The 27,471-nt window shown below is 42.7% G+C and overlaps 2 protein-coding genes across 3 annotated transcripts in view; one reads left to right on the top strand and one right to left on the bottom strand.

The window, feature by feature from the left end:
* LOC139370889 (SLIT-ROBO Rho GTPase-activating protein 3-like) overlaps positions 1-4,684 on the bottom strand; it is a 65,545-nt gene extending 60,861 nt beyond the window's left edge. Inside the window, exon 1 of one of the 2 annotated variants that reach the window (XM_071110749.1) lies at positions 4,203-4,684. In XM_071110749.1, coding sequence (XP_070966850.1) covers positions 4,203-4,269 — 67 coding nt within the window. In that variant the 5' untranslated portion in view covers positions 4,270-4,684. The remainder of the gene's footprint in view (positions 1-4,202) is intronic. The other variant, XM_071110751.1, reaches the window with a different exon arrangement.
* Positions 4,685-10,001: 5,317 nt separating this feature from the next.
* Positions 10,002-27,187, top strand: LOC139370888 (prostaglandin I2 (prostacyclin) synthase). The gene is made up of 10 exons (XM_071110748.1): positions 10,002-10,136; positions 10,827-10,950; positions 13,059-13,234; positions 13,529-13,675; positions 13,907-14,034; positions 14,525-14,712; positions 17,595-17,760; positions 21,647-21,828; positions 25,297-25,448; positions 26,724-27,187. The coding sequence occupies exons 1-10, from the start codon at positions 10,066-10,068 to the stop codon at positions 26,872-26,874; spliced, it is 1,485 nt and encodes a 494-aa protein (XP_070966849.1). The 5' UTR covers positions 10,002-10,065; the 3' UTR covers positions 26,875-27,187.
* Positions 27,188-27,471: the final 284 nt, after the last annotated feature.

The raw sequence follows: 27,471 nt of genomic DNA, 5'->3' as shown, positions 1-27,471 counted from the left end.
ATATAAAACAGTTACGCTTTCAAATTATTTATAACTTACAAACTGGGTCGTCAAATGAGAAAAAAGGTTAACACAAATTTTTATTTTTTGTTTGTTTAAAGTAAATTATCTAAAAATCTAAACTCAGATATTTTTCATGATCAAATATGTTGTAGAAAAAAACACATTTTACAAAATCTGAGGTGTTTGTCTTGTGCCCACCATCGGTTGAGACACAGCATACTCTTGAATACAGGGTGGGTATCATGTTTTTGCTGAGAAATGTACTAACATGTGAATACAATTAAAAATGTCTACTTTCAAATGGTACCACAAAGATGGTTGGGGGTCCACACATCACAGAATGTTGACTTAGAGCTGCAATATGTAACTTCCATGGAAATGTGAGTTATAGATTTGTCAGTCTCATTGAAAGCAAGTCTGAGAAGCAGTAGATCTATTCTATTTCCGCAAATTTTATGCTTCCCGTTTATTAAATGTAGTTTTTGCATCTTTTACTTTCGGTTTTGTACACCAGCTTCAAACAATTGAAAATACAATATGTTGAGTTATGGAAAAGATATTTCACAGCCGTTTAGATGGTACAATGATTCTCTTCACCAGAGGTATTGAACTCTTACCCTATGCGGTCCAGAGCCTGCTGGTTTTCTGTTCTACCTGATAATTAATTGGACACACCTGATGTCTCAGGTCTAAATCAGTCCTTGATTACAGGGAAACAACGAAAAAATGCAATGGAACTGGCTTCGAGGTCCAGAGAAAAAAAATTGAAGGCTCTACACTGTGCTTGCTTGTTTTATCACATATACTGACTATTCGAACTTCAGCAACCAGGAAATGGAGGGATTTCTGCACATTGCGTCTTTAAGTGGGAAAACCCATTAATTTATAACAAACTGTCAATCCTCCATAAATTATTGAAATCCTAGCAATCTATACTGAACAAATGTATAAAAAGCAACATACAACAATTTCAAAGATTTTACTGAATTACAGTTCATATAAGGAAATCAGTCAATTGAAATAAATAAATTAGGTCCTAATCTATGGATTTCACACGACTGTTGATACAGATATGCATCTGTTGGTCACAGATACTGTAGTTTTTTGGTCAGTATCTGCTGTGACCACCATTTGCCTCATACAGTGCAACACATCTCCTTCGCATAGAGTAGATCTGGTTGTTGATTGTGGCCTGTGGAATTTTGTCCCAAATCCTCTTCAATGGCTGTGCAAAAGTTGTTGGATATTGGCAGGAACTGGAACACGCTGTCATACATGTTGATCCAGAGCATCCCAAACATGCTCAATGGGTGACATGTTTGGAGTGTGCAGGCGATGGAAGAACTGGGACATTTTCAGCTTCCAGGAATTGTGTACAGATCCTTGCGACATGGGCCCGTGTATTATCATGCTGAAACATGAGCTGATGGCAGCGGATGAATGGCACGATGATGGGCCTCAGGATCTTGTCACGGTATCGCTGTGCATTCAAACTGCGACTGATAAAATACAATTGGTTTGTTGTCCATAGCTTATGCCTGCCAATACCATAATCCCACCGCCACCATGGGGCACTCTGTTCACAACATTGACATCAACAAACCGCTTGCCCATACGACCCTATAAACGTGGTCTGTGGTTGTGAGGCTGGTTGGACATACTGCCAAATTCTCTAAAACCCATGTTGGAGGCAGCTTATGGTGGAGAAATTAACATCCAACATCTGGCAAAAGCTCGGGTGGACATTCCTGCAGTCAGCATGCCAATTGCATGCTCCTTCAAAACTTAAGACATCTATGGCATTGTGCTGTGTGACAAAACTGCACATTTTGGAGTGGCCTTTTATTGTCCCCAGCACAAGGTGCACCTGTGTAATGATTGTTTTGTTTAATCAGCTTCTTGATATACCACACCTGTCAGGTGGATGGATTATCTTGGCAAATGAGAAATGCTCACTAACATGGATGTAAATAAATGTGTGCACAAAATTTGAGAGAAATAAGCTTTTTGTGCTTATGGAAACTTTCAAGGATCTTTTATATCAGCTCATGAAACATAGGACCAACACTTTACATGTTGTGTTTATATTTTTGTACAGTTTAGGTAATACAATAGACATTCAATTTGACATTTGACAATGGATGGACCAGTGGCCATGTTTCTGATAGTAATTGGGAATTAAATGTTCAATTGAATTTATATTTAAATGGTGTGCCAGCCAAAACGCAGTTGTCTGAAGAGAGAGGTCCATTCTATGAATTATATTTATATAATTGAAATGACACCCACCCTGTATTCTAGAGCATGCTGTGTCTCAACCGATGACAGGCCCAACAAACCTTGTTTTTTTTTAGATAATTGACGTTAATAACGGTAAAAAAAAAAAAAACAGAACCTTTTTTTTTTTTTTACATCCCAAGATATGAGAATATTTTGATAACCCTGTTAATAAACTTTAAATAAAGAGCATCTCTATCTCCTGAATGTTTTGGCATTCAGGTCCAAAAAGTCACTTTCTGATCATTTCAACCTTGGGCCAACAGGTATGGAAGGTTTTGATTGAATCAAAAGGGGTGCAGTCAGAAAGTGATTGAAATCATATGGAACAACCTCATTAATAGAGTAATTATCCTCCTGAAATGACCCTAAAGTGAAAAGGTGGTGATGCATCATCATGATGATCCACTGCATTGGTCAGAGGGCATGACCTTTAGTCTCTGAGACACTAATGCGGTCTTCATAACCAAGTGGAAGGTGATATTTACCACATACAACTCTTAAAAATCAACTAGAACGCCCCCTCCAACTCGTAATTACTAGTGGGAAACTCATCTGTCATCCGAGGTTCTTCTCCCACATGCTGACCTCTGACGTCACCTTCTTCGGAAATGACCTCGATTGCAGCGTTTTTGGCAGTTAAATGTAAAACATTATTTATAAAACGCAATCTACTAATATGGTTTTTGAACACCTTAATTTGTTCATAAGCATCACAGCTGTACTTTTAGTTTATGGTTGACGGGGCTAGTTGACAATTGGCGTTTATCAACGAGTTCAAAGCACTTGAATGCATCCAACTGGTATTTACGACGTCACAGCTGGTAATTACCACCGTCCAGCTTGGTTATGAACGCAGCAATCACATCCGCTCATATCGACCTGATTGGTCAAAATACCAGTTAGTGAAAAATATATCAGAATTTGGCTGCCTATCTCAATGTATCACATTCTCTACAATGAAGACAACCTGGCCTTGGTTTGAGAGACTAGCTATCTGAATGAGCCGTGCTGCTGTCCTTAACCTCTCTCACACACGTTATAATATTTCCCTTGTTAAGGATACATTCACAATAACTTTCGTCACATATTGTTTAACATGTTAATGCTGCATAATGTGGTGTTATACATTTTCACTATGCTGTCGGAATGTCTGAAGTATCCATACATCAGTGGACCTACTCACGTAAAGTGCATTGCGCGGAGATTTTACCCAAATTCTGTTGAATAAGAGTTATCTGTTGGAAATTTATGTTTATTTGGCTACTGGGACCTCCTGACCATATATATATATATATATATATATATATATATATATATATATATATATATATATATATATATATATATATATATATATATATATTCACAAAAAACGGCCCAAAATATTCGCATAAGAAATGCCTCTGTTCAAGATAAACTAAAAACATGCTGTTGATGCCATTAATGTAATTCACTCTCGAATTACAAGTTATGCAAGTGTCTACTCTAGCGATGGGTCGTTCGCGAAAGAACGGATCTTTTTGGTGAATCACATAAAGAGCCGTTCATTTGGCTCCCTGATTTGCATACTGTTACTGTTTTTTTTGTGTTGTTTAAAAACGATTATCTGCAAATAAATCTAAATCATTCTCTGAATATGGTGATTCCTCGCAGCAGAAACAATAAATAGTAGCGAGAGCACGTCATTCTGGTCCACGTTCATTTTTGCAGTGCATAGAAAATTCTTACTTCCCCAGGCAATATAATACTTTGGCCAGGTAAAAAAAAGTATTTGAACATGCATATCACGATCTGACATAATCGTAGCCTACTTTGGGGGTTTTAAATGAGAGCTTTGCAGTTTTTCATGGTTCTAGGTCGATTTTCAAACATTTTGAATGAAGACCAAAACACAAGCAATTAGATTAGGAAATACCAACCTTTCACTTGAGTCTCGTAATCCCCAATAATCTCCTTGTCCTTCTTGACTCTCGTATGAGATGACATGATTCTTTAGGAATAGATGACGGAAACCTATACACCTCGCCTCGCGACACCACAAAGTATCCTAGCCTACAAATCTCTTCGGCAAAAACCGTCAAATGCGTGAAGCAGGGAGGGCTACATGCGTTTCAGAGATTTCCAGGGTCTCAAAATGCACTTGAGGTTGCACAGCGATCAAGGCGACGTTGAACTGGTTAAAAGTGCCAAACAGATCTGGACAACTCCCCTCTTTCCTCAACATAACATTTTTGAATGTCCCAACAACAACACAATATCAAGAATCCGCATATACTACATTTGGTAAATTATATGTTTCAATATAAACACTGCCTTGCAGTGGGGTGCATGAGCAAGAATCGCATCGTGCAATTTCCCATACGCCTTTCCAGCCACCCTTTTTCTTGCGAGGTCTCTGTCTGCTGCAGCAAGAGTTGGATGCAAAAGTGATCTCAGACTCCTCCCACACACCCCTCCCCTCACACACACTCCCACACTTACACACATGCAAAGGATCATTACAGTACAGTTGGTTATGCACGTGGTGACAAAGCAATTTAGGGGTGTTGCTGATAGATTTGAAAATGATGAGATTGAAAGAGGCACATCATCGTTAGCACAGACACTGGTGACCTGGAAATTATGGCGTAAAATAACCTACATTTGCAGGCTGCTTTATAGACCCCCAATGCAGCCCTCTGAATACAGCCCTCATAACAGAAGAGAGAGCTATACTGTTGTAGGCTAATTATAATATCAACATTGTTTAAATGTTGGATATTATTTGTATGTTTCATAATTCAACAGCTTTGGCAGTCATAACATAACAAACATTGTCAATGACACAGAATAAATGTTATTATTATTGCTATGACTAAACGGAAAGATTAAAGGTTTTTCTTGTCTCTCTGCTGAAAGGTATTATTCAGCAAGCCAAGCATGAGCCTTCATTGTGGCTGAATGACTCACATTTCTTAGTAGCCTTCATTCTAAAGGCAGAGTTTGGAGATTCGATTTACCAGTTAAAGCAAGATTACTTTGCACTTTCCCAATTCTGTGTCATGAGGTGTTCTTTTTTTGACCATTGCTGATTGTCAAAACCTCGTGCACAGGATCATATGTGGATATATGTGTACAGACATGTTTAACATATTTGTATTGTCTGAAGCTTTGTGTCTACTGATAATATGTGGAGTTTGCTAGAATTGCATTCCTGCATGGTATAATATCTTACTTCGGGTAAAGTTATTCACGAGCGTCGGGCCAGTAACTGAAAGGTTGCTGGTTAGAATCACCGAGCTGCCAAGGCTCTGTCAATGTGCCCTTAAGCAAGGCACTTCACCCTAATTGCTCCTGTAAGTCGCTCTGGATAAGAGTGTCTGCTAAATGACAATATATATATATATATATATATATTTTTTTTTTCTTTTTATATATATATATATTTTTTTTAAGTCTTGTTTTTAATATCATCCAAAATAAACATTAATGCACTGAAGGGTTTCACAGCAAAGGAAGGGATCGAAATCAGAATGCTACGTTGACAGTGGCACTGTATACTGTATGAAACCGTATGGTTCCAGAGTGGTATTTTTAGAAGATAATTCTTTCAGACACTTGGAAACAGATATTAGCCTGTGGCAGCCATCAACAGGACTTTGAACTTAGCCAAGATGCAAGATGTATCACCATGCATTTGCAAATACCATTTTTGCGACTCTTGAAGGAGAATCTTCTCTTTTCCAAACCGGGGGAACCCCCAAACTCTTCTAACACAAACTCTGATCCCAAAGGCATTGCAGCGAAGGAGCCTGGGAAACGATAGCATCATCGCTGTTCTTGAGGCCCAACAAGGCTCCATTGTCCATTTCCCATTCAGTGGCTGCATCCAAAAGGCAACCTATTCCGTATTTTGTGCACTACAGTACCTTTAACCAAGACCCATAGGACTCTGGTCAAACATAGTGCACTATTGGGATTAGGGTGCTATTTGGGACGCATTCTGAGTAATTCGTTCATTCATGGGCCTCTTTGGGAGCAATGCTGGTCAACCTCTACTGTAATAAGTGTTTTAAGACCAGTGATGTAAAGTACTTAAGTAAAAAATACTTTAATTTACTACTAAAGTTGTTTTTTGGGGGATATCTATACTTTTCTTTACTTTTTGTATTTTTAGCAACTTTTAGTTTTACTTCCTTACATTCCAAAAGAAAATAATGTACTTTTTACTCTATACATTTTCCCTGACACCCAAAAGTGGCTTTTTAACCAATTCAAACATCCCTGGTCATCCCTACTGCCTTTGATCTGGCAGACTCACTAACAATAAATGCTTTGTTTGTAAATTATGTCTCAGTGTTGGAGTGTGCCCCTGGCTATCCGTCAATAAAAAGTATGAAAACAATTGGGCCGTCTGGTTTGCTTAATATAAGAAAGTTGAAATGATTTATACTTTTACTTTTACTTTTGATACTTAAGTACATATTAGCAATTCCACTTACTTTTGATAATTAAGTATATTTAAAACAAAATACTTTTAGACTTTTACTCAAGTAGTATTTTACTGGTTGACTTCCACTTTCACTCGAGTCATTTTCTATTAAGGTATCTTTACTTTTACATTAGGTATGACTCTCCACCAATGAGCTTTGAGAGGGAGGTGAGACATTTTTTGTAAATTCAAATTAGAATTATTATTATTATTATTATTTTTTACATTTAACCTTTATTTAACTAGGCAAGTCAGTTAAGAACACATTCTTATTTACAATGACTGCCTACACCGGCCAAACCCGGACGATCATGGGCCAGTTGTGTGCCTCTCTATGGGACTCCCAATTACGCCCTGTTGTGATACAGCCTGGATTTAGGGAACAATGGAAAGGGAGAGGGGGGTACCTAGTCAGTTGTCAAACTGAATGTATTCAACTGAAATGTGTCTTCCACATGTAACCCAACAACCCCTCTGGATCAGAGAGGTGCGGGGGGCTGCCAACATCCACGTCTTCAGTGGATTAACTGCCTTGCTCAGGAGCAGACAACAACAAGGACAGATTAAGCAAGAATTTGACAGCTAGTAATTTTTTCAATTACAGCCAGGCTCGAGTAATATGACAACCTTTGACCCCTGAGATGGGCCATTCGTGGAGGAGAGACACCCAGGCTTTTAATGACTGACCCTGAACTGACCCCTGGGACAGTAACACAGTGATAGATTAGACAAACGGAAACACTGCCAGATAATGAATGTAGATCACTTTAGGTTGAAAAACTATGACAAAGACCTTTCAGTATGGGGTAGAATCTGTCACGTTTACATTAACGTTACTGTAGCACTGATTTGATGCTGATCTATCCACGGTATTATTGAGATTGAAGTCAATAACTTTTCAATCAAGATTTTGTAGTGATAACTTTATTACTTGGATTTCCTCGTAGGAAATATTAAGCTTAGGACACAATCAAAACAATTCTACAACAGCAGATTGCCGAACATTTGCTGGGCGTATACATTTTCCTAGGTGTATAGTAACCTCCTCTTGCTGTGCTACGTTCAGAGTTGAATACAGTGTGCACAATGCACATTATACCAAACACACTACATTGAACAGCAACGGTTCACTGCAGACACAGACACATGTTCTGCTCTTATGAGTCCACCCCTTTCCATGACTGCACCTAACCGCAGTGAGTGACAGTAGTATTCCTCTTCACTGACAGTGTTATCTCGGGAATCTCTTAGCAAAGTGTAATACTATGTCTCAGTGGCAACCGGCCTCAAAGTCAACTCGGTTACATTTTAAATAGCTCTCCCTATTGTATTAGTGCTTCATTGACTCGACTGTTTGAAGACGTTCCAAAAATAAGAAGTTCTAAAAATATAACATTTTAGAATCCCACTGTACTTTTTGCAATGTCAGCGTTTGCTGTGATTGCTCCAAAGAACAAAGGAATGGGGTGTTGTCTTGTGGGAATAGTAGACTCTATTATATCACCGTATTATCACATGTCTAAGTCCCTGCCTTGCTATAGGTTTAGGCTATCTATGAATCCCTCACTTCCCTCTACATACAGTAGTCTTTATCATACACATGTTTTTCATCAGCGTATGTAATTGATTTCCTGATATTGATTTGGGGAAATTATGGATGTGGTTAAAAAGCAAGACATTTCCCAGTGCCCTACTGTATGTCAGTGCTGTACGTGCTTACATAGCCAGCCATTATCAGTCAGCCCTCTGCTGAGGGGAGAATACACTCACAGAATATGCTTTATGTGGAAACTTCTGCATGACAAATGCACACAGCACACAGGCCAGTGGCAGAACATACCACAGTACATACCACAGTACACACATAGTACACTCAGCCGAAAACAGAACCTCAGCCAAGGAGTCTAAAGAGGATTTCTCCCACTCTATGTAAATAATGTTGCTTTTCACATATTCAAACTCATCTATATGTGTGTTTGAGTTGAGAAGACGTGTCCATGTTTATGCTGCTGAGTAGTTAGCAGGATTAGGCCTATATGTAAACAGATATCAATTGTCAAACTTGCAAGTGTATTAGGGAAGTGAAACTACAGATGTAGCATCTTAATTTGGTCACTATTTTGTTTCTTGGTATGTTCCTGCATTGCATGAAATGCAAACGTAGAGTGTATTGAAGGTTTAAAAAGGCTTCTAACGATTGTCATTTCCACTTTAAAATGTCAGGCTTGATTTGTCCTTAAGAATAATGTATTAACAAAAAAATGTCCATTAATTATTTCACATTTCATGTTGCTGCAGGATCATTTTTCTGCTGTAGCAAACTGCCTCAAATTAAGATTCTACACCTATAGGTAAGTTTCTATGGTGAATAGCTGTGGTGGTAAAAATGTCAGGGGAAATTCATTATTGCGTAATTTTAACAGTGCTAGTTCCATTTTTGTGTGGGATGTCAGTTTAATCAACATGCATGTGACAAAAATAAACGCCTGTGGTTGGTGTGGTGTTCAATGCCAGCTTAATCATCAACAAGGTGTGAGCGAAATAAACATCCATTTGTCAAACAGACAGGAAATAACTGACAGGAAATAACTCTGTTCTCAAGACAGTGGAAATCCTTGCTGCAAAGATTTATTGCTGAAAATGAGGGTGGGGGGAAAAAAGGTAAACAGCCGAGTAGAAAGGGAGGCATGTCTTTACAAGAACTCTACAACAGTAAGAAGAGTCCATTTACTTAGGTTCTCTCATTCTAATGGAATGTTCTTACTCCGGTGACCGAGTGATACTATGTACTATATGTAGCCTATTCAACAGAATAAGTCAACAGAGGAGAAATGCTTCAGAGTGGGTAGTTTCATTATCAGGAACAAGTGCAATAGAAAGACCACAAAGACCTATAATTATAGGACTAACTGGGATTTCATAAAGATAATGATTGAGAAACACTCATAGAGGACTTTGAATTCCCATTGTTCACACACTAATGTTTGGAGATGCTTAATTCATGGAACTTTTCTGCGAGGAATAACTGCAGAGAAGGACCAACGCCGCCTTAACAAATATTAAAATAGAATTAAAAAAACTCATCGTGAGATTTTAATTTCAGTTCCCTTTTTGTCATGCAGAAAACTTGTTGGCAGAGCTCCCAGTGTCTGTTCTGTGACAGATAGAATCTAAGATGACACACACCTGTCACAATCCCCACCCATCTCCAACCCACACCTCAGATCTACTGTAGGGCAGCCACTTGACAATAAAGCCCACAGCTCCAGAGGAACTCATTTCACTGTCAAGCTCTCTCTTTAACGGGTAAAATGTTATGGACTATATTTTTACTGCTCAATGGTCTGCTCGCTCTCGTCATTCTTTACTCTTCCCGCTCAAGGTAAATGTTCCTCATATTTCTGTTTGATTTGGATTGTTAAACATGACATTGTAAATCAAGGACATTATTTGAGTTTAAAAAGGATAGCCTGCAATATTTCAAGGATGAAGTCAATGTCGTTTGCTATGATTTAGTTTCTCTCTCTGATATTGAACATTTTGGTGAAAAGATTAACCAATGTCTCACATATTGTTTACTTAATCATTTACAAAGAAATGTACTTTCTATACAGAAATCAATTAATGAAAAAAATGTCAGGGTAAAAAATGCCTTACTGAACATACAGCATCGCTGAACGTGCAGGCTAGACCATTAACCTGGATTATCCAATTCTTCATGTAACCTTTCCCTAGACCATTCAAACCATTCAAACGCAGACCATTTCTTATACGGTACACATTGATTATGCCCTACTTCCTATTTCCACAGTGTATTACTAGCCTGTATACATCAGCTCACACAGTTGACTGCTTTAGGGCATGTCCTTATGCCAACTGTAGAGCTACAACCAGTTGGTTTTGTTTGGGAGATGAAGTAATTTAACTCCTTTTATTGAACCGTGTTAATCTTGGTTGACAACTGTGTCTGTCTGTCTGTCTGTCTGTCTGTCTGTCTGTCTGTCTGTCTGTCTGTCTGTCTGTCTGTCTGTCTGTCTGTCTGTCTGTCTGTCTGTCTGTCTGTTTCTACCAGACAAAAAAATGAACCACCATTAGACAAAGGCTTCATTCCGTGGCTGGGTCATGCCCTGGAGTTTGGAAAAGATGCTGCAAAGTTTCTAACACGGATGAAACAAAAACATGGTGACATTTTTACGGTAGGAGTTCTCTATGCGTTTTTTTGTACAAGCCAGTTTGCTAAAGCAGAAAAATATCCCTGCAGCAACAGGGAATGTAAGTTAAGTGGAATTATAATTCATGGACATTTCTGGAGGGGTTAATAGATTTTTCCAAAGGGAAACAAACACAAGTCCAAAATTTCAAAGTGGACATTACGAGCCGTTTTAAACCTCAAATACACTACAAGTTAAAACAATTCTGCATCGCAAGAAAGTTTGTCTGCAACAGGGTGATCAAATTAAGATCAATCAATCAAATGTATTTATAAAGCCCTTCTTACATCAGCTGATGTCACAAAGCGCTGTACCCAGCCTAAAACCCCAAACAGCAAGCAATGCAGGTGTAGAAGCATGGTGGCTAGGAAAAACTCCCTAGAAAGGCCAGAACCTAGGAAGAAACGTATAGAGGAACCAGGCTATGAGGGGTGGCCAGTCCTCTTCTGGCTGTGCAGGGTGGAGATTATAACAGATTGGCCTGTTATAACAGATTACAGCAGGCCAAGATGTTCAAACGTTCATAGATGGCCAGCAGGGTCAAATAATAATAATGACAGTGGTTGTCGAGGGTGCAACAGGTCAGCACCTCAGGAGTAAATGTCAGTTGGCTTTTCATAGCCAATCATTCCGAGTATCTCTACCACTCCTGCTGTCTCTAGAGAGTTAACAGCAGGTCTGGGACAGGTAGCACGTCTGGTGAAAAGGTCAGGGTTCCATAGCTACAGGCAGAACAGTTGAAAATGGAGCAGCAGGTGTCCCCAGGTGGACTGGGGACAGCAAGGAGTCATCAGGCCAGGTAGTCCTGAGGCATGGTCCTAGGGCTTAGGTCCTCCGATAGAGAGAGAGAGAGAAAGAAAGAAATGGAGAAAAAGAGAAAGAGAGAATTAGAGAGAGCATACTTAAATTCACACAGGACACTGGATGAGACAGGAGAAATACTCCAGATATAACTGACTGGCCCTAGCCCTAAGACACATAAACTACTGCAGCATAAATACTGGAGGCTGAGACAGGAGGGGTCGGGAGACACTGTGGCCCGTCCGACGATACCCCCGGACAGGGCCAAACAGGCAGGATATAACCCCACCCACTTTACCAAAGCACAGCCCCCACACCACTAGAGGGATATCTTCAACCACCAACTTACCATCCTGAGACAAGGCCGAGTATAGCCCACAAAGATCTCCGCCACGGCACAACCCAAGGGGGGGCGCCAACCCGGACAGGAAGATCACGTTAGTGACTCAACCCACTCAAGTGACGCACCCCTCCTAGGGACGGCATGGAAGAGCACCAGTAAGCCAGTGACTCAGCCTCTGTAATAGGGTTAGAGGCAGAGAATCCCAGTGGAGAGAGGGCAACCGGCCAGGCAGAGACAGCAAGGGCGGTTCGTTGCTCCAGTGCTTTTCCGTCACCTTCCCACTCCTGGGCAAGACTACACTCAATCACAGGACCTACTGAAGAGATGAGTCTTCAATAAAGACTTAAATGTTGAGATCGAGTCTGCGTCTCTCACATGGATAGGCAGACCATTCCATAAAAATGGAGCTCTATAGGAGAAAGCCCTGCCTCCAGCAGTTTGCTTAGATATTCTAGGGACAGTAAGGAGGCCTGCGTCTTGTGACCGTAGCGTACGTGTAGGTATGTATGGCAGGACCAAATCGGAAAGATAGGTAGGAGCAAGCCCATGTAATGCTTTGTAGGTTAGCAGTAAAACCTTGAAATCAGCCCTTGCCTTAACAGGAAGCTAGTATAGAGAGGCTAGCACTGGAGTAATATGATCAATTTCTTTGGCTCTAAGTCAAGATTCTAGCAGCCGATACTATACTGTATCTGTACCTGAGTACCTCATCAATCTTCAACACATTCTTTATGTCTTTGTGACTGAAATATTAAGGGTTGCTGTGAACCTGGATAGGTTATTTTTCAAAAGTTTATTTTGTCTTTGTAGAGTGGTGCTATGTGCATCTCCTACTCACTACTCATTTAGCTTTCTCAAACAATCTCAAACACTTGTAATGTGTAATGTGACTACGACAGACGTGTACAGACATGGCCGTGGCTTTACCGTTTCAAATAATGTCTCCCAGGTGCGTGTTTGTGGTCGTTACATCACTGTGCTGCTGGATCCTAACTCCTATGACGCGGTCCTCGATGACAAAGTCTCTCTGGACTTCAGTCGCTACGCCCAGGTCCTGATGCAAAGGATCTTCAACCTGAGACTACCCAATCACAACCCAGAAACAGAGAGGGCCTGGATGGAACAGTAGGTGTTCTAGACCTGTATCCACATGACCTCATGCCTGACCTCACACACATCCACACCTGACCTCACACACATCCACACCTGTACACACACACCATCTTAATCCAATTCCGCTACATCTACCTGTCCTTGTCAAGGACCATACCGTTTCTATTCTATTATTTTCTATTACTGTAAATGGTATTGCGATGAGACATAATTTTCCACCAGAATAGATTACTTGCAAATTCATTTAATTCCCTGAGGTAACATGTTGTAGCAATAATTCGATCTCTCCATAAAATCCCTGTCCAGGCACTTCCAGGGCCCTAGCCTGGCCAGATTAAGCAGCACCATGCACCTCCACCTCCAGACACTGCTACGGGATGAGGAGAGGAGCTGTAGCCCAGCAGACTGGAGGCAGGATGGCCTCTTCAGCCTTTGTTACAGCTTGCTCTTCGGGTAAGAGCCAGAACCCAGAAACAAATTCTGTCTGGACTGGCCAGCTACTGTTCGTGTGTTTAATAGTCATCCTGCTCTTCAGGTTACATCAGACATTTCTCTGGGTCACTGGTCTGGGGGATGATTTAGGCTCAAATGACACTATCACACCTGGAGAAAATTGCATAACTCTTACACAATAGGGAAGACGTACTCTTACTCTAGAGTTAATGCTTCTTTCTGTCCTCGTAGGGCTGGGTATCTCACACTGTTCGGTGCAGAGAACAGCAACGATGTCACCGCACTCGCTACTGTCTACAAAGAGTTCCGCACGTTTGATGGTCTCCTCGCAAAACTGGCACGTTCAACCCTCAAGCAAGGTACATATACACGTATACCGAGTTTAATCTAATGCACGTGGTCGTACGTCACTTATATCAATACAGAATGGATCTATTCATACAATATGTTTCTGTCTCTCTGTACCTGTATCTCTGTGTTCATGTGCGTGTCTCTGTGTGCGCCTGTGTCTCGGTGTACCTGTCACTCTGGTGCTATCTAGAACCTATAAGGGTTCTTCGGCTGTCCCCATAGGATAACCCTTTGAATAACCTTTATGGTTCCAGGTAGAACCCGTTTAGTTCCAGGTAGAAGCCTTTTGGGTTCCATGTAAAACCCTTTCCACAGAGGGTTCTACATGGAACCATAAAGAGTTCTACCCGGAACCAAAAAGGGTTCTAACTGGAATCAAAAAGGGTTCTCCTATGGGGACAGCCGAAGAACCCTTTTGAACCCTTTTTTCTAAGAGTGTACCTGTCTCTCTCTGGGTGATCTTTCCTCTCTAACCTGTCTCTCTCTCTATGTTGCTAGAGGAGAAGAGGACAGCAAGCCTGTCCCAGGAGAGACTGTGGGAGCTGCTGTCCCCAGCGTGGCTGAGCAGAGGAAAGGGGTCAGAGAGCAGCTCCTGGCAGCAGAGTTACCTCAGCCATCTACAGACGGAAGGAGTGGAAACGGAGATGCAGAGACGAGCCATGCTGCTTCAGCTCTGGGCCACCCAGGTAAGTGGGAAAGTCAAGAACACACACTCACACGCACAGATGCAAGAGCATGTAAGAGCATGCACACACACACACACACACACACACACACACACACACACACACACACACACACACACACACACACACACACACACACACACACACACACACACACACACACACACACACACACACACACACACACACACACAAGCATACAAATTCACACACAAAAAACACATGCAAGCACAGGCATACAAGCACGCACACATGCACGCACATGCACACACACACACACACACACACACACACACACACACACACACACACACACACACACACACACACACACACACACACACACACAGCATACAAATTCACACACAAAAAAACACATGCAAGCACAGGCATACAAGCACGCACACACACACACACACACACACACACACACACACACACACACACACACAAGCATACAAATTCACACACAAAAAAACACATGCAAGCACAGGCATACAAGCACGCACACACACACACACACACACACACACACACACACACACACACACACACACACACACACACACACACACACACACACACACATTACAGAGAACCAAGACCAATGCTTTCACAGTGTTCTGCCACACCTGGATATCACTCTCATACCTTCTCTACCTGTGTCCTCTTTGAGACCTGTGGCCCTGGCATGAATAAGTTCACAGGATTCTTCTCTCCCAGTGACTCATGACTTCCTTGTTGGCACAGTTGACCCGTTATGTCATTATGTGAGAAGTAATGATTGTTAGGAATGTGACATGAGTTTCTATGAATGTGTCATGGCACCTGGGCTTGTTTGGAGTTCTGTGTAAACTGATCTGGGACAATGGGTCCACACATTCCAGAACATTATTTGTTGGCAGGTCGCCCAAACCAACCTGCCTAATTTCAGAATTAGATCAAACGTTAGGCCTACAGTACACAAATTGTAGGACGATTTAGAAGGAAGTGGTATGCTATCAAATACATGAAACACATGGTTTCCATGTGTTTGATGCCATTCCATTTCTCCGGTCTGGCCATTATTATGAGCCGCCCTCCCCTAAGCAGCCTCCACTGATGAAGATGTATCATCTGTAATAGACATCAATGAATATTGATGTCAAAATCCAATATAGATCACAGCAATGAAGCATTATCTAACTCTATATTTATGAGCTCCATAGGCAGTTTAATAGCAGGCTCCATGTGGCTTCCTGTCTCAAACCAATCCCAACAAATTGTTATGAATAAGCTGCTGTTGCACTGTGTGGCCAGATGGGGGAGCTAGTGTAATGTCTGTCTGTTCGGTACCTGCCTTCACCACCAGCCTCAGAAAATAATAGAGCCACAGGTGTCATCTGTACCAGGCCTTCTCTGCTTCCCCTGGGACTTTGGCTGCTACTTTCAGCCTGGAGCATTGGAGGCCTAGTCGGCCCACTCAGACCAGGGGAGCAGGGAGAGAGTCCTTCGCCAAGATGGAGCCTCTACCTCTGGGGACCTTGGCTCATCTGCCAGGCTAGGATAGGAGAGTGCAGCTAGTCCCTTAGCATCACTGTTCCCTGCGTATTAATGTATTTTCTGGAACAGAGACTCACTGTTCCAGTCACAGACAATCAGACAGAGCCAATCACCACTGAAACATATTAGAACTGAGGCTGAGTATAAGGAAGTGCCACGGAGAATATCTTCTGGTTGTTGTCTCTGTCACCACCAGTCATACAGAGGTACTGTGGGCTTCCTCAGTAACAACACAATACTGAGTGAATCAGAGATGTCACTGAAGTCAAACATGCCAAATACAATTTTTCCATCGCAGATGTTTAGTTCCATGCTGTCTACATACAACAGACACAATCGCTAGATATTGCAAGAAAGTTATGAGAGCTTTATGTTTCTGGCTCTGTGTGTGTTGTTGTTGGGGATTAGAGTGGAGGCAGTTCCACAGTCCAGTGAATCTCTGAAACAGCCTGTCAGTGAGGCTCCAGTCCAATGTCAATATGCCTATGATGGACCCCAGGGAGCCTGTGTCACATTCAGCCCATCACACACCTGACTGCGGCTCTGCTTTCAACACAACTACACCAGTACACAGTGTACACACTCAGAGGAGTGGAGGAGGAGGTAAAGTTCCTTACCGCGGACACGTCTAATAGTGAATTCAATGGCAATTCAAAGTGTCTCAATCTGAACGTGCAGCATTTGAAATGGCTATTTCTACTGCAACACTTCGACTGTAACCCAGCAAACTGGGACCACAAGAGATGAAGCCTTACACAGTTTGTGTAGCCTAGTGTCTGTCGTAACGGATCTGTGACGGGACAGGCCGGGGAGTCAACCAGAGATCCATTGGACCTGGTCTTCATCTTGCATTAGCCCTGGTTGTCAGTCGATCGGTGAAGACCTGGCCTGCAAGGGGGTGAGGAGAGAAGCTTCCTGAGCCCACAGCAATTACTGGCTGACAGGTTCAGACAGACGTCTCTCAGCCCTGTCTACACAGCCCTGACAGCTCTGATGGCTCCTCACTGCTCCCCAGATCACTACAGTACAGTACAGCAGTATCACGATGCAGGGTGGGATACAAAAAAAGAGAAAGAAAATAAAAGTAAAGTGAGACTGAAAGAAAGAGAGATTTAGATGTGTCTAAACCCGCTTCCATTTCCCCCTGGGGGCTTCTCGCAGCGTGTTCACACTGTACAGTACCTGTTGTGGATTTGTCTATAACTGCAAGGTATCTACCTCATCATGCTCGGTAATGCGTTCACTGTATTTGGCGGACTGAGAGTGAGCATTGTGTACTCTGTAACTGCCAAACAGTTTCTGAACGGACTCTGAGTCGATGTTGTGTTGTTCCATTCCAGGGTAACGCTGGGCCTGCTGCTTTCTGGCTTCTGAGTTTCCTGCTCACGCACCCCGAGGCCATGAGAGCTGTGAGGAAGGAGATCAGAGGCCTGCGTCTACAGGAGGACGGCTCTCTACAGCGACACCCTCTGGACACACTGGAGCACCACAGCACACCTGTGTTCGGTAAGAGCTCAAGCAACCTCCTCTATTATTCACTCACACTCTCTTCCACCTCGGGGCTCTCCAGGCTCTGCCTGTCCAGCCAAAGACATGCAGTGAAATATTGAACTGAAGCTCGTCTGAACTGTGTGGAACAACAGAGTGAAAAAATGAAAGATTCAGAGAGCTGAATGAGTAAAGATTGATAAATATTTTTTCTTTTTTTTAGCAGTGGTTGATTAAGGTTAACGTTTGCTTGCCACAGGGTGATATTAGAACAAATTCTTGTGATCCAAAGCATTCCAGAAGGACATACCTATAGTTTTATGATTGTGTAGTCTGGTGGCAGATCAGTTTGTGCTGTATAACGCCTACGGTTGTTCAAATCAAACCAAATGTTATTTGGCACATGAGCCGAATACAACAGGTGTAGACCTGACAGTGAAATTCTTACTTACAAGCCCTTAACCAACAATGCAGTTTTAACAACAAAAAAAGTACAAATAAATAAAAATAAAAATATCAAATAATTATAGAACAGCGGTAAAATAACAATAGAGGAGCTATATACAGGGGGTACCGGTACAGAGTCAATGTGGAGGTTATATACAGGGGGTACCGGTACAGAGTCAATGTGGAGGTTATATACAGGGGGTACCGGTACAGAGTCAATGTGGAGGTTATATACAGGGGGTACCGGTACAGAGTCAATGTGGAGGCTATATACAGGGGGTACCGGTACAGAGTCAATGTGGAGGTTATATACAGGGGGTACCGGTACAGAGTCAATGTGGAGGTTATATACAGGGGGTACCGGTACAGAGTCAATGTGGAGGTTATATACAGGGGGTACCGGTACAGAGTCAATGTGGAGGTTATATACAGGGGGTACCAGTACAGAGTCAATGTGGAGATTATATACAGGGGGTACCAGTACAGAGTCAATGTGGAGATTATATACAGGGGGTACCGGTACAGAGTCAATGTGGAGGTTATATACAGGGGGTACCGGTACAGAGTCAATGTGGAGGTTATATACAGGGGGTACCGGTACAGAGTCAATGTGGAGGTTATATACAGGGGGTACCGGTACAGAGTCAATGTGGAGGTTATATACAGGGGTACCGGTACAGAGTCAATGTGGAGGTTATATACAGGGGGTACCGGTACAGAGTCAATGTGGAGGTTATATACAGGGGGTACCGGTACAGAGTCAATGTGGAGGTTATATACAGGGGGTACCGGTACAGAGTCAATGTGGAGGTTATATACAGGGGGTACCGGTACAGAGTAAATGTGGAGGTTATATACAGGGGGTACCGGTACAGAGTCAATGTGGAGGTTATATACAGGGGGTACCAGTACAGAGTCAATGTGGAGGTTATATACAGGGGGTAATTGTACAGAGTCAATGTGGAGGTTATATACAGGGGGTACCGGTACAGAGTCAATGTGGAGGTTATATACAGGGGGTACCGGTACAGAGTCAATGTGGAGATTATATACAGGGGGTACCGGTACAGAGTCAATGTGGAGGTTATATACAGGGGGTACCGGTACAGAGTCAATGTGGAGGTTATATACAGGGGGTACCGGTACAGAGTCAATGTGGAGATTATATACAGGGGGTACCGGTACAGAGTCAATGTGGAGATTATATACAGGGGGTACCGGTACAGAGTCAATGTGGAGATTATATACAGGGGGTACCGGTACAGAGTCAATGTGGAGATTATATACAGGGGGTACCGGTACAGAGTCAATGTGGAGGTTATATACAGGGGGTACCGGTACAGAGTCAATGTGGAGGTTATATACAGGGGGTACCGGTACAGAGTCAATGTGGAGGCTATATTCAGGGGGTACCAGTACAGAGTCAATGTGGAGGTTATATACAGGGGGTACCGGTACAGAGTCAATGTGGAGGTTATATACAGGGGTTATCGGTACAGAGTCAATGTGGAGGTTATGTACAGGGGGTACCGGTACAGAGTCAATGTGGAGGTTATATACAGGGGGTACCGGTACAGAGTCAATGTGGAGGTTATATACAGGGGGTACCGGTACAGAGTCAATGTCGAGGTTATATACAGGGGGTATCGGTACAGAGTCAATGTGGAGGTTATATACAGGGGGTACCGGTACAGAGTCAATGTGGAGGCTATATACAGGGGGTACCGTTACAGAGTCAATGTGGAGGCTATATACAGGGGTACCGGTACAGAGTCAATGTGGAGGCTATATACAGGGGGTACCGGTACAGAGTCAATGTGGAGGCTATATACAGGGGATACCGGTACAGAGTCAATATGCAGGGGCACCGGTTAGTCGAGGTAATTGAGGAAACGTGTACATGTAGGTAGAATTATTAAGGTGACTATGCATAGATAATCACAGAGAGTAGCTGCAGCGTAAAAGAGGGGGGGTACTGAAAATAGTCTGGGTAGCCATTTGATTAGATGTTCAGATCTTATGGCTTGGGGGTAGAAGCTGTTTAGAAGCCTCATGGACCTAGACTTGGCGCGCTGTAGCAGAGAGAACAGTCTATGACTAGGGTGGATGGAGTCTTTGACAAATCTTAGGGCCTTCCTCTGACACCACCTGGTATAGAGGTCCTGGATGGCAGGAAGCTTGGCCTCGGTGATGTACTGGGCCGTTCGCACTACCCTCTGTAGGCCGAGCAGTTGCCATACCAGGCAGTGATGCAACCCGTCAGGATGCTCTCGATGGTGTAGCTGAAGAACCTTTTGAGGATCTGAAGACCCATGCCAAATCTTTTCAGTCTCCTGAGTGGGAATAGGTTTTGTCATGCCCTCTTTACGACTGTTTAGGTGTGCTTGGACCATGTTAGTTTGTTGGTGATGTGGACGCCAAGGAACTTGAAGCTCTCAATCTGCTCCACTACAGCCCTATCGATTCGAATGGGGGCGTGCTCGGCCCTCCTTTTCCTGTAGTCCACAATAATCTTCTTTGTCTTGATCACGTTGAGGGAGAGGTTGTTGTCCTTGCACCACCCAGCCAGGTCTCTAATCTCCTCCCTATAGGCTGTCTCGTCGTTGTTGGTGATCAGGCCTACCACTGTTGTGTCATCGGCAAACTTAATGATGGTGTTGGAGTCGTGCCTGGCCGTGCAGTCATGAGTGAACAGGGATTACAGCATAGGACTGAGCAGGAACTCTGAGGGGCCCCGGTGTTGAGGATCAGCGTTGAGGATGTGTTGTTACATACCCTTACCACCTGGGGGCGGCCCGTCAAGAAGTCCAGGATCCAGTTGCAGAGGGAGGTGTTTAGTCCCAGGGTCCTTAGCTTAGTGATGAGCTTTGAGGGCAGTATGGTGTTGAACGCTGAGCAACGAATAGCATTCTCACATAGGTGCTCCTTTTGTCCAGGTGTGAAAGGGCAGTGTGGAGTGAAATAGAGATTGTGTCATCTGTGGATCTGTTGGGGCGGTATGCAAATTTGAGTGGGTCTAGGTTTTTTGGGATAATGGTGTTGATCTGAGCATTGACCATCCTTTCAAAGCACTTCATGGCTACAGACGTGAGTGCTATGGGTCGGTAGTTTAGGCAGGTTACCTTAGCGTTCTTGTGCACAGGGACTATGGTGGTCTGCTTGAAACATGTTGGTATTACAGACTCAGACAGGGACAGGTTGAAAATGTCAGTGAAGACAATTGCCAGTTGGTCAGCGTGTGCTCAGAGTACACGTCCTGGTAATCCGTCTGGCCCCACGACCTTGTGAATGTTGACCAGCTGTCAACTATTGGAGTTGGCTTTACAACACCAACAGATCTGGGACAAGGGTAATGATTCTGATTATTGAAGGTGAATGATTATTCACAGGATTATTCACATGCACCCGGCAGCCACCCCGCTGACATCATACTTATTGTCCCTCCCTCCAATCACAGACAGTGTTCTGAGTGAGACCCTGCGTCTGACCGCTGCTGCCCTCATCACTAGAGAGGTGGTCCAGGACAAGACCCTTTGTCTGGCCAGTGGACAGGCATACCACCTCAGACAGGGGGACAGGGTGTGTATGTTCCCCTTCCTCAGCCCTCAGATGGACCCCCAGATACACCACGATCCACAGGTAATACAACACAATACGGGTTACCTGACAAAGACCCAGTTGGTGTTGAAATATTGTCTCCTGAACAGGCTCCTGAACAGCTTATATCCCGAGCCATAAGACTGATAATTAGCTAACAAAATGGCCACACAGACTATCTGAATTGACCGTTGTATTTTTATCTTTGCACTGTCTCTATGCACACTCACAGGAATATACACACTCACGCACACTGACACTCCAACAAAAACATAACATGCACACACATTTATACTGACTCTACACACCCACGCACGCACACACGCACACAAGTACATTCCTAATTTAGGATGCTGCTGCTCTGTTTATTATATATCCTGTTGCCGAGTCACCTTACCCCTATATGTTTCTACCTCTTCTCACTCCAGTATCCCTGCACATTGTCAATATGGTACTGGAACTGACACTGTAATTGACCCTGTTTATAGCTTACTTACTTTCTCCTGTTATTCTTATTTCTTATTTTTATTTTTTTGTGTGATTTTGTTCTACCTTGATATTTTTAGTACTACACTAACCATGTTTCCATCCAAAGTTTTCATGCGAGCAAACGCATTTAAAAAAAATCAAGACTGCTGTAATGGAAACAGGAAGTTACGGTACAATTTTATAAATGCCAACAGGTATAGAGGTCCTGGATGGCAGGAAGTCATTTGTTATGTTACAGCCTTATTCAGAAATGGATTCAATAGTTTTTCCTTCATCAATCTACACAAAATACCCCATAATGACAAAGCAAAAACAATTTTTGCAACAAAAAAAACTGGAATATTACATTTACATAAGTATTCCGACAGTTTACCCAGTACTTTGCTGAAACACCTTTGGCAGCGATTATAGCCTTGAGTCTTCTTATGTATGATGCTACAAGCTTGGCACACCTGTATTTGGGAAGTTTCTCCCATTCTTCTCTGCAGATCCTTTCAAGTTCTGTCAGGTTGGAGGGGGAGCGTCGCTGCACAGCTATTTTCAGGCCTCTCCAGAGATGTTCATTTCCGGGCTCTGGCTGGGCCATTCAAAGACCTTTAGAGACTTGTCCCAAAGCCACTCATGCGTTGTCTTGGCTGTGTATTTAGGGTCATTGTCCTGTTGGAAGGTGAACCTTCACCCCAGTCTGAGATCCTCAAGGATCTCTCTGTACTTTGTTCCGTTCATCTTTCCGTCTATCCTGACTAGTCTCCCAGTCACTGCCACTGAAAAACATCCCCACAGCATGATGCTGTCACCACCATGCTTCACCGTGGGGATGGTGCCAGGTTTCCTCCAGACGTGACGCTGGGGATTTAGACCAAAGAGTTCAATCTTGGTTTCATCTGACCAGAGAATCTTGTCCTCTAGGTGCCTTTTGGCAAACTCCAAGGGGGTTGTCATATGCCTTTTACTGAGGAGTGGCTTCCGTCTGGCCACTCTACCATAAAGGCCTGATTGGTGGAGTACTGCAGAGATGGTTGTCCTTCTGGAAGGTTCTTCCATCTCCACAGAGGAACTCTGGAGCTATGTCAGAGTGACCATCGGGTTCTTGATCACTTCCCTGACCAAGGCCCTTCTCCCCCGATTGCTCAGTTTGGCCGGGCAGCCAGCTCTAGGAATAGTCTTGGTGGTTCCAAACTTCTTCCATTTAAGAATGATGGAGGTCACTGTGTTCCTAGGGACTTTCAATGCTGCAGAAATGTTTTGGTACCCTTCCATAGATCTATGCCTAGACACAATCCTGTCTCGGAGCCTACGGACAATTCATTCGACCTCATGACTTGGTTTTTGCACTGACATGCACTGTCAACTGTCAACTGTGTGTGTGTCTTTCCAAATCATGTCCAATCAATTGAATTTACCACAGGTGGACTCCAATCAGGTTGTAGAAACATCTCAAGGATGATCAATGGAAACACGATGCACCTGAGCTCAATTTCGAGTCTCCAAGCAAAGGGTCTGAATACTTATTTAAACAAGTTATTTCTGTTTTTTTTATCTTTAATACATTTGCAAACATTTCTCAAAAAAAAGCTGTTTTCGCTTTGCCATTATGGGGTATTCTGTGTCGATTGATGTGGAAAACATTTAATTTAATCAATTTTACAATAAGGCTGTAATGTAACAAAATGTGGAAAAAGTCAAGGGGTTTGAATACTTTCTGAATGCACTGTAAAGGACAGACACTTCAGAACAAACTTCCTTTAGATCGTTTTTTTGGGACTATCTATTGTTCCATGTGATGAATCTGTTATTTAATGTGTTTGTATGGGCCAAAAGTTGTTTTGTATATTTTTTTATCTTTCCAAATTCCTTCTCAAATAGCTAAATGATCCTTGGCATTAAAATCTGTCGACAAGTGGATGGAAACTAGCTATTGATATTGATTACTGCATTGTTGAGTTTGGAGCTTGCAAGACAGGCATTTCATTCTACCTGTGCATGTGACATTAAAACTTGAAACAACCTCTCAATGCAATACATTACAGCAATCTGTTGAATTACTAAAGTCAATAATGTCATTGGAAAATAATATGTTTTTCTTAACTGACTTACCTTGTTAAATAAAAAAATATTATTAAAAAATACACAAACATGGTGAGTAGGAAAGTATTTCTGAGTATAGTACTGAGTACTGAGTATAGTACTACTGAATCAGGCTTTGTCTGCTGAGCTAATACAATGGCTCTAATAGAATGACTCTAATACAATGACTCTAATAGAATGACTCTAATACAATGACTCTAATACAATGACTCTAATACAATGACTCTAATACAATGACTCTAATACAATGACTCTAAAAGAATGACTCTAATACAATGACTCTAATACAATGACTCTAAAAGAATGACTCTAATACAATGACTCTAATACAATGACTCTAATACAATGACTCTAAAAGAATGACTCTAATACAATGACTCTAATACAATGACTCTAATAGAACGACTCTAATAGAATGATTTGAATAGAATGACGCTATAGGGGGGCTCATTGTAATGTAATGGCTGTAATGGAATCGACAGAACAGAGTCAAATGTGGTTTCCGTATGTGTTTGATACCGTTCCATTTAATCCATTCCAGCCATTACAAAGAGCCCGTCCTTCTATAGCTCCTTCCACCAGCCTCATCTGGTGTGAGTGCGTGTCTCATACACAGTGTTGTACTACGCAGTGTTTAAATGGCGCCAGGATTACATGGTGGAAAGGTTAAAGGGCTAAGAAAGGAGATCCGATGGGGATTAGCTGGTTAAAGGCTGTAATTTGTGCGTGTGTGTGCGTGTGTGAGTGTGCGTGTGCGTGTGTGTGTGTGTGTGTGTGTGTGTGTGTGTGTGTGTGTGTGTGTGTGTGTGTGTGTGAGTGAGTGAGTGAGTGAGTGAGTGTGTGTTTGCATGCAGCATCACTGGAGCTACTTAATGTACTGTGGCATCTATCTATCACAATAACTTGGGTTTTTTCTTCTTCTCTGCTTTACAGACATTTCAATATGACCGCTTCCTAAATGCAGACGGGACAGAGAAGAAGAAGTTCTATAAGGGCGGGGAGAGACTAAAGTATTACACCATGCCATGGGGTGCAGGCAACAATATGTGTGTAGGGAGACACTTTGCAGTCAGTGGCATCAAACAGTGAGTGTGATATGACTTTCTCCACCTGGTCTCCCTCACACATAGCCTGGTCCCACTTCTGTTTGTGTTGTCTTGCCAACTTCTGTTGTTATTGTCACGTGACAATGACCATAGGAGTTGGCAAGACAGTACAATTAGGCTACCTCTCACCTAAGTACATCTAAACCACCCCACGTTGTTCATACATCGTTTCCCCCAATGAATCAATCAGTTCATTAGCAAGGTATTAATGATTCATGAGGCATTTACAATCACCTGAAGATCGCTGCCTAAGGCCAGTTGCTTTCAAACATCTCCGGGTGGGAGGAGCTATAGGAGGATGGGCTTATTGCCGTGGCTGGAATGCAATCAATGGAATGGTACCAAACACATCAAACACATGGAAACCCCTGTTGGACTCCGTTCCATTGATTCCATTCCAGCCATTACAATGAGCCTGTCCTCTGAGACACAATACCATTACTGTAGCACACACACACACACAGTCGTTAACGGCCATTTCAATAATTCAAGCCAACATTTTAACTCAATAGAGATACTATACATCAGAACAGCTAAGCAGACAGAACGATCAATATAGATAAAGGGCTGATCTGAGAAGTGGATTTTCTTAGTTGTTTCATGTGATATACTACACGCTACAAACATAGCCTAAGGCAGTGGTTTTCAAACCTTGCCTCGGGGGCGCCCAGCCATTCCATGTATTTGAACTGTTCTAGAGCTAGCACACTCGATTCCAGTCGTCAACTGATCATAAAGCCCTTGACTAGGTTAACACTAGCCTCATCTGGTATGTACTGTATGCACAGTCGGAGAGGGGTAGAGGGTCCTTGAAGAAAATCACAAAGTGCTGATGTCAGTGTCTTTCTGTGCCAGATATCAGTAGTTCAAAGGTAAAGTCCTAGTTATCCACAGTGAGAGTAAGAGGCCAGATGATAATATGGGAAGACGGTAGAACAGCTGTGCACATACAGTATGTGCTCGCAACCTCTAGGCTTTACCATATGTGTGATATGCAAATAGTGTATTACATGGCCGACTACATCCAGATGTATTTCTACAGGCATTGTGTACATTGTTCTTTAACCCTTTCAATGCATGCTGGGTGATTGATATTGTTACAGACAGTTATATAACATGAGGTCGCCTGTCATTATTCTTCTGCTAGCTAGTGTTCTTCGTGCCTCCAGAGCCATGCTAGACGTCCTATACTCCCAATGGGGGCCAAGAGGATTGACTTAACTAACCTTACTCTCCTTTCTATGTGATTCTCAGGTTTGTGTTCATGGTCCTCTCCCGGCTGGACCTGGAGCTGTGTGACCCAACCGCCATCGTCCCTCCGGTCAATCCCGGTCGCTATGGTTTCGGGATGCTCCAGCCCGACGGAGACCTGGAGGTCCGCTACAGACTCAAGACTCTGCAGTAGGACACGACCCCTAACCTCTGACTCCTGCATCCTGCACTAGAACTAGGACATGATTAGCCTGGTCCCAGATCTGTTTGTGTTGTATAGCCATGTTTGGCATGACAATGACATTAGGAGTTGGCAAGACAGCCCAACCAAATATGGGACCAGGCTAGGACATGACTTCCTCCTACATCCTCCTGATACTGACTGCACTCAATACAAATCAGTTTCATGTTTTTATTTATAGATTTTTTTTTCAATGTTGTTTTTACATTCAAACTATATCACTTGTACTGTATATCTCTGAATAATAAATAATGTATCTGAATTATTTGCTTGTTTTGCTTGTCTCTCAAGACCAAATGCCTTGAATGAACTGCACATCATCATAACCTCACCCATATGGCGAAGTGCACACATTACAACAAATAGGCTTTGAATCACAACGAGAATGAGGGGGGTTTAGATGATAGAATTCAGTGCAGTTACATTATATCTGTCTGGATGAATTGGGAGGGAATTAGTACTCCATGTGGCGAATAAGATTGCAGGTCCTTAGTTCTGTAATGTAAGGGTTAAACGCGTCAATGTGAAGCCGGGCGATGAAACTGCCTG

Source organism: Oncorhynchus clarkii, chromosome 17 (genome assembly GCF_045791955.1).
Source record: "Oncorhynchus clarkii lewisi isolate Uvic-CL-2024 chromosome 17, UVic_Ocla_1.0, whole genome shotgun sequence".
In the NCBI taxonomy this organism is placed as follows: Eukaryota; Metazoa; Chordata; class Actinopteri; order Salmoniformes; family Salmonidae; genus Oncorhynchus; species Oncorhynchus clarkii.
Note: the sequence above shows the minus strand (reverse complement) of the source record. Positions and strands in the feature narration are given on the sequence as shown.

Bases quoted from the DNA above. Each gene is read 5' to 3' on its own strand.
- LOC139370888 (XM_071110748.1), top strand. From the start codon at position 10,066: ATGTTATGGACTATATTTTTACTGCTCAATGGTCTGCTCGCTCTCGTC. The intron at 13,676-13,906 runs GTAAGAGCCAGA...CTGTCCTCGTAG, and splicing joins TGTTACAGCTTGCTCTTCGG to GGCTGGGTATCTCACACTGT. The intron at 14,035-14,524 runs GTACATATACAC...CTATGTTGCTAG, and splicing joins ACGTTCAACCCTCAAGCAAG to AGGAGAAGAGGACAGCAAGC.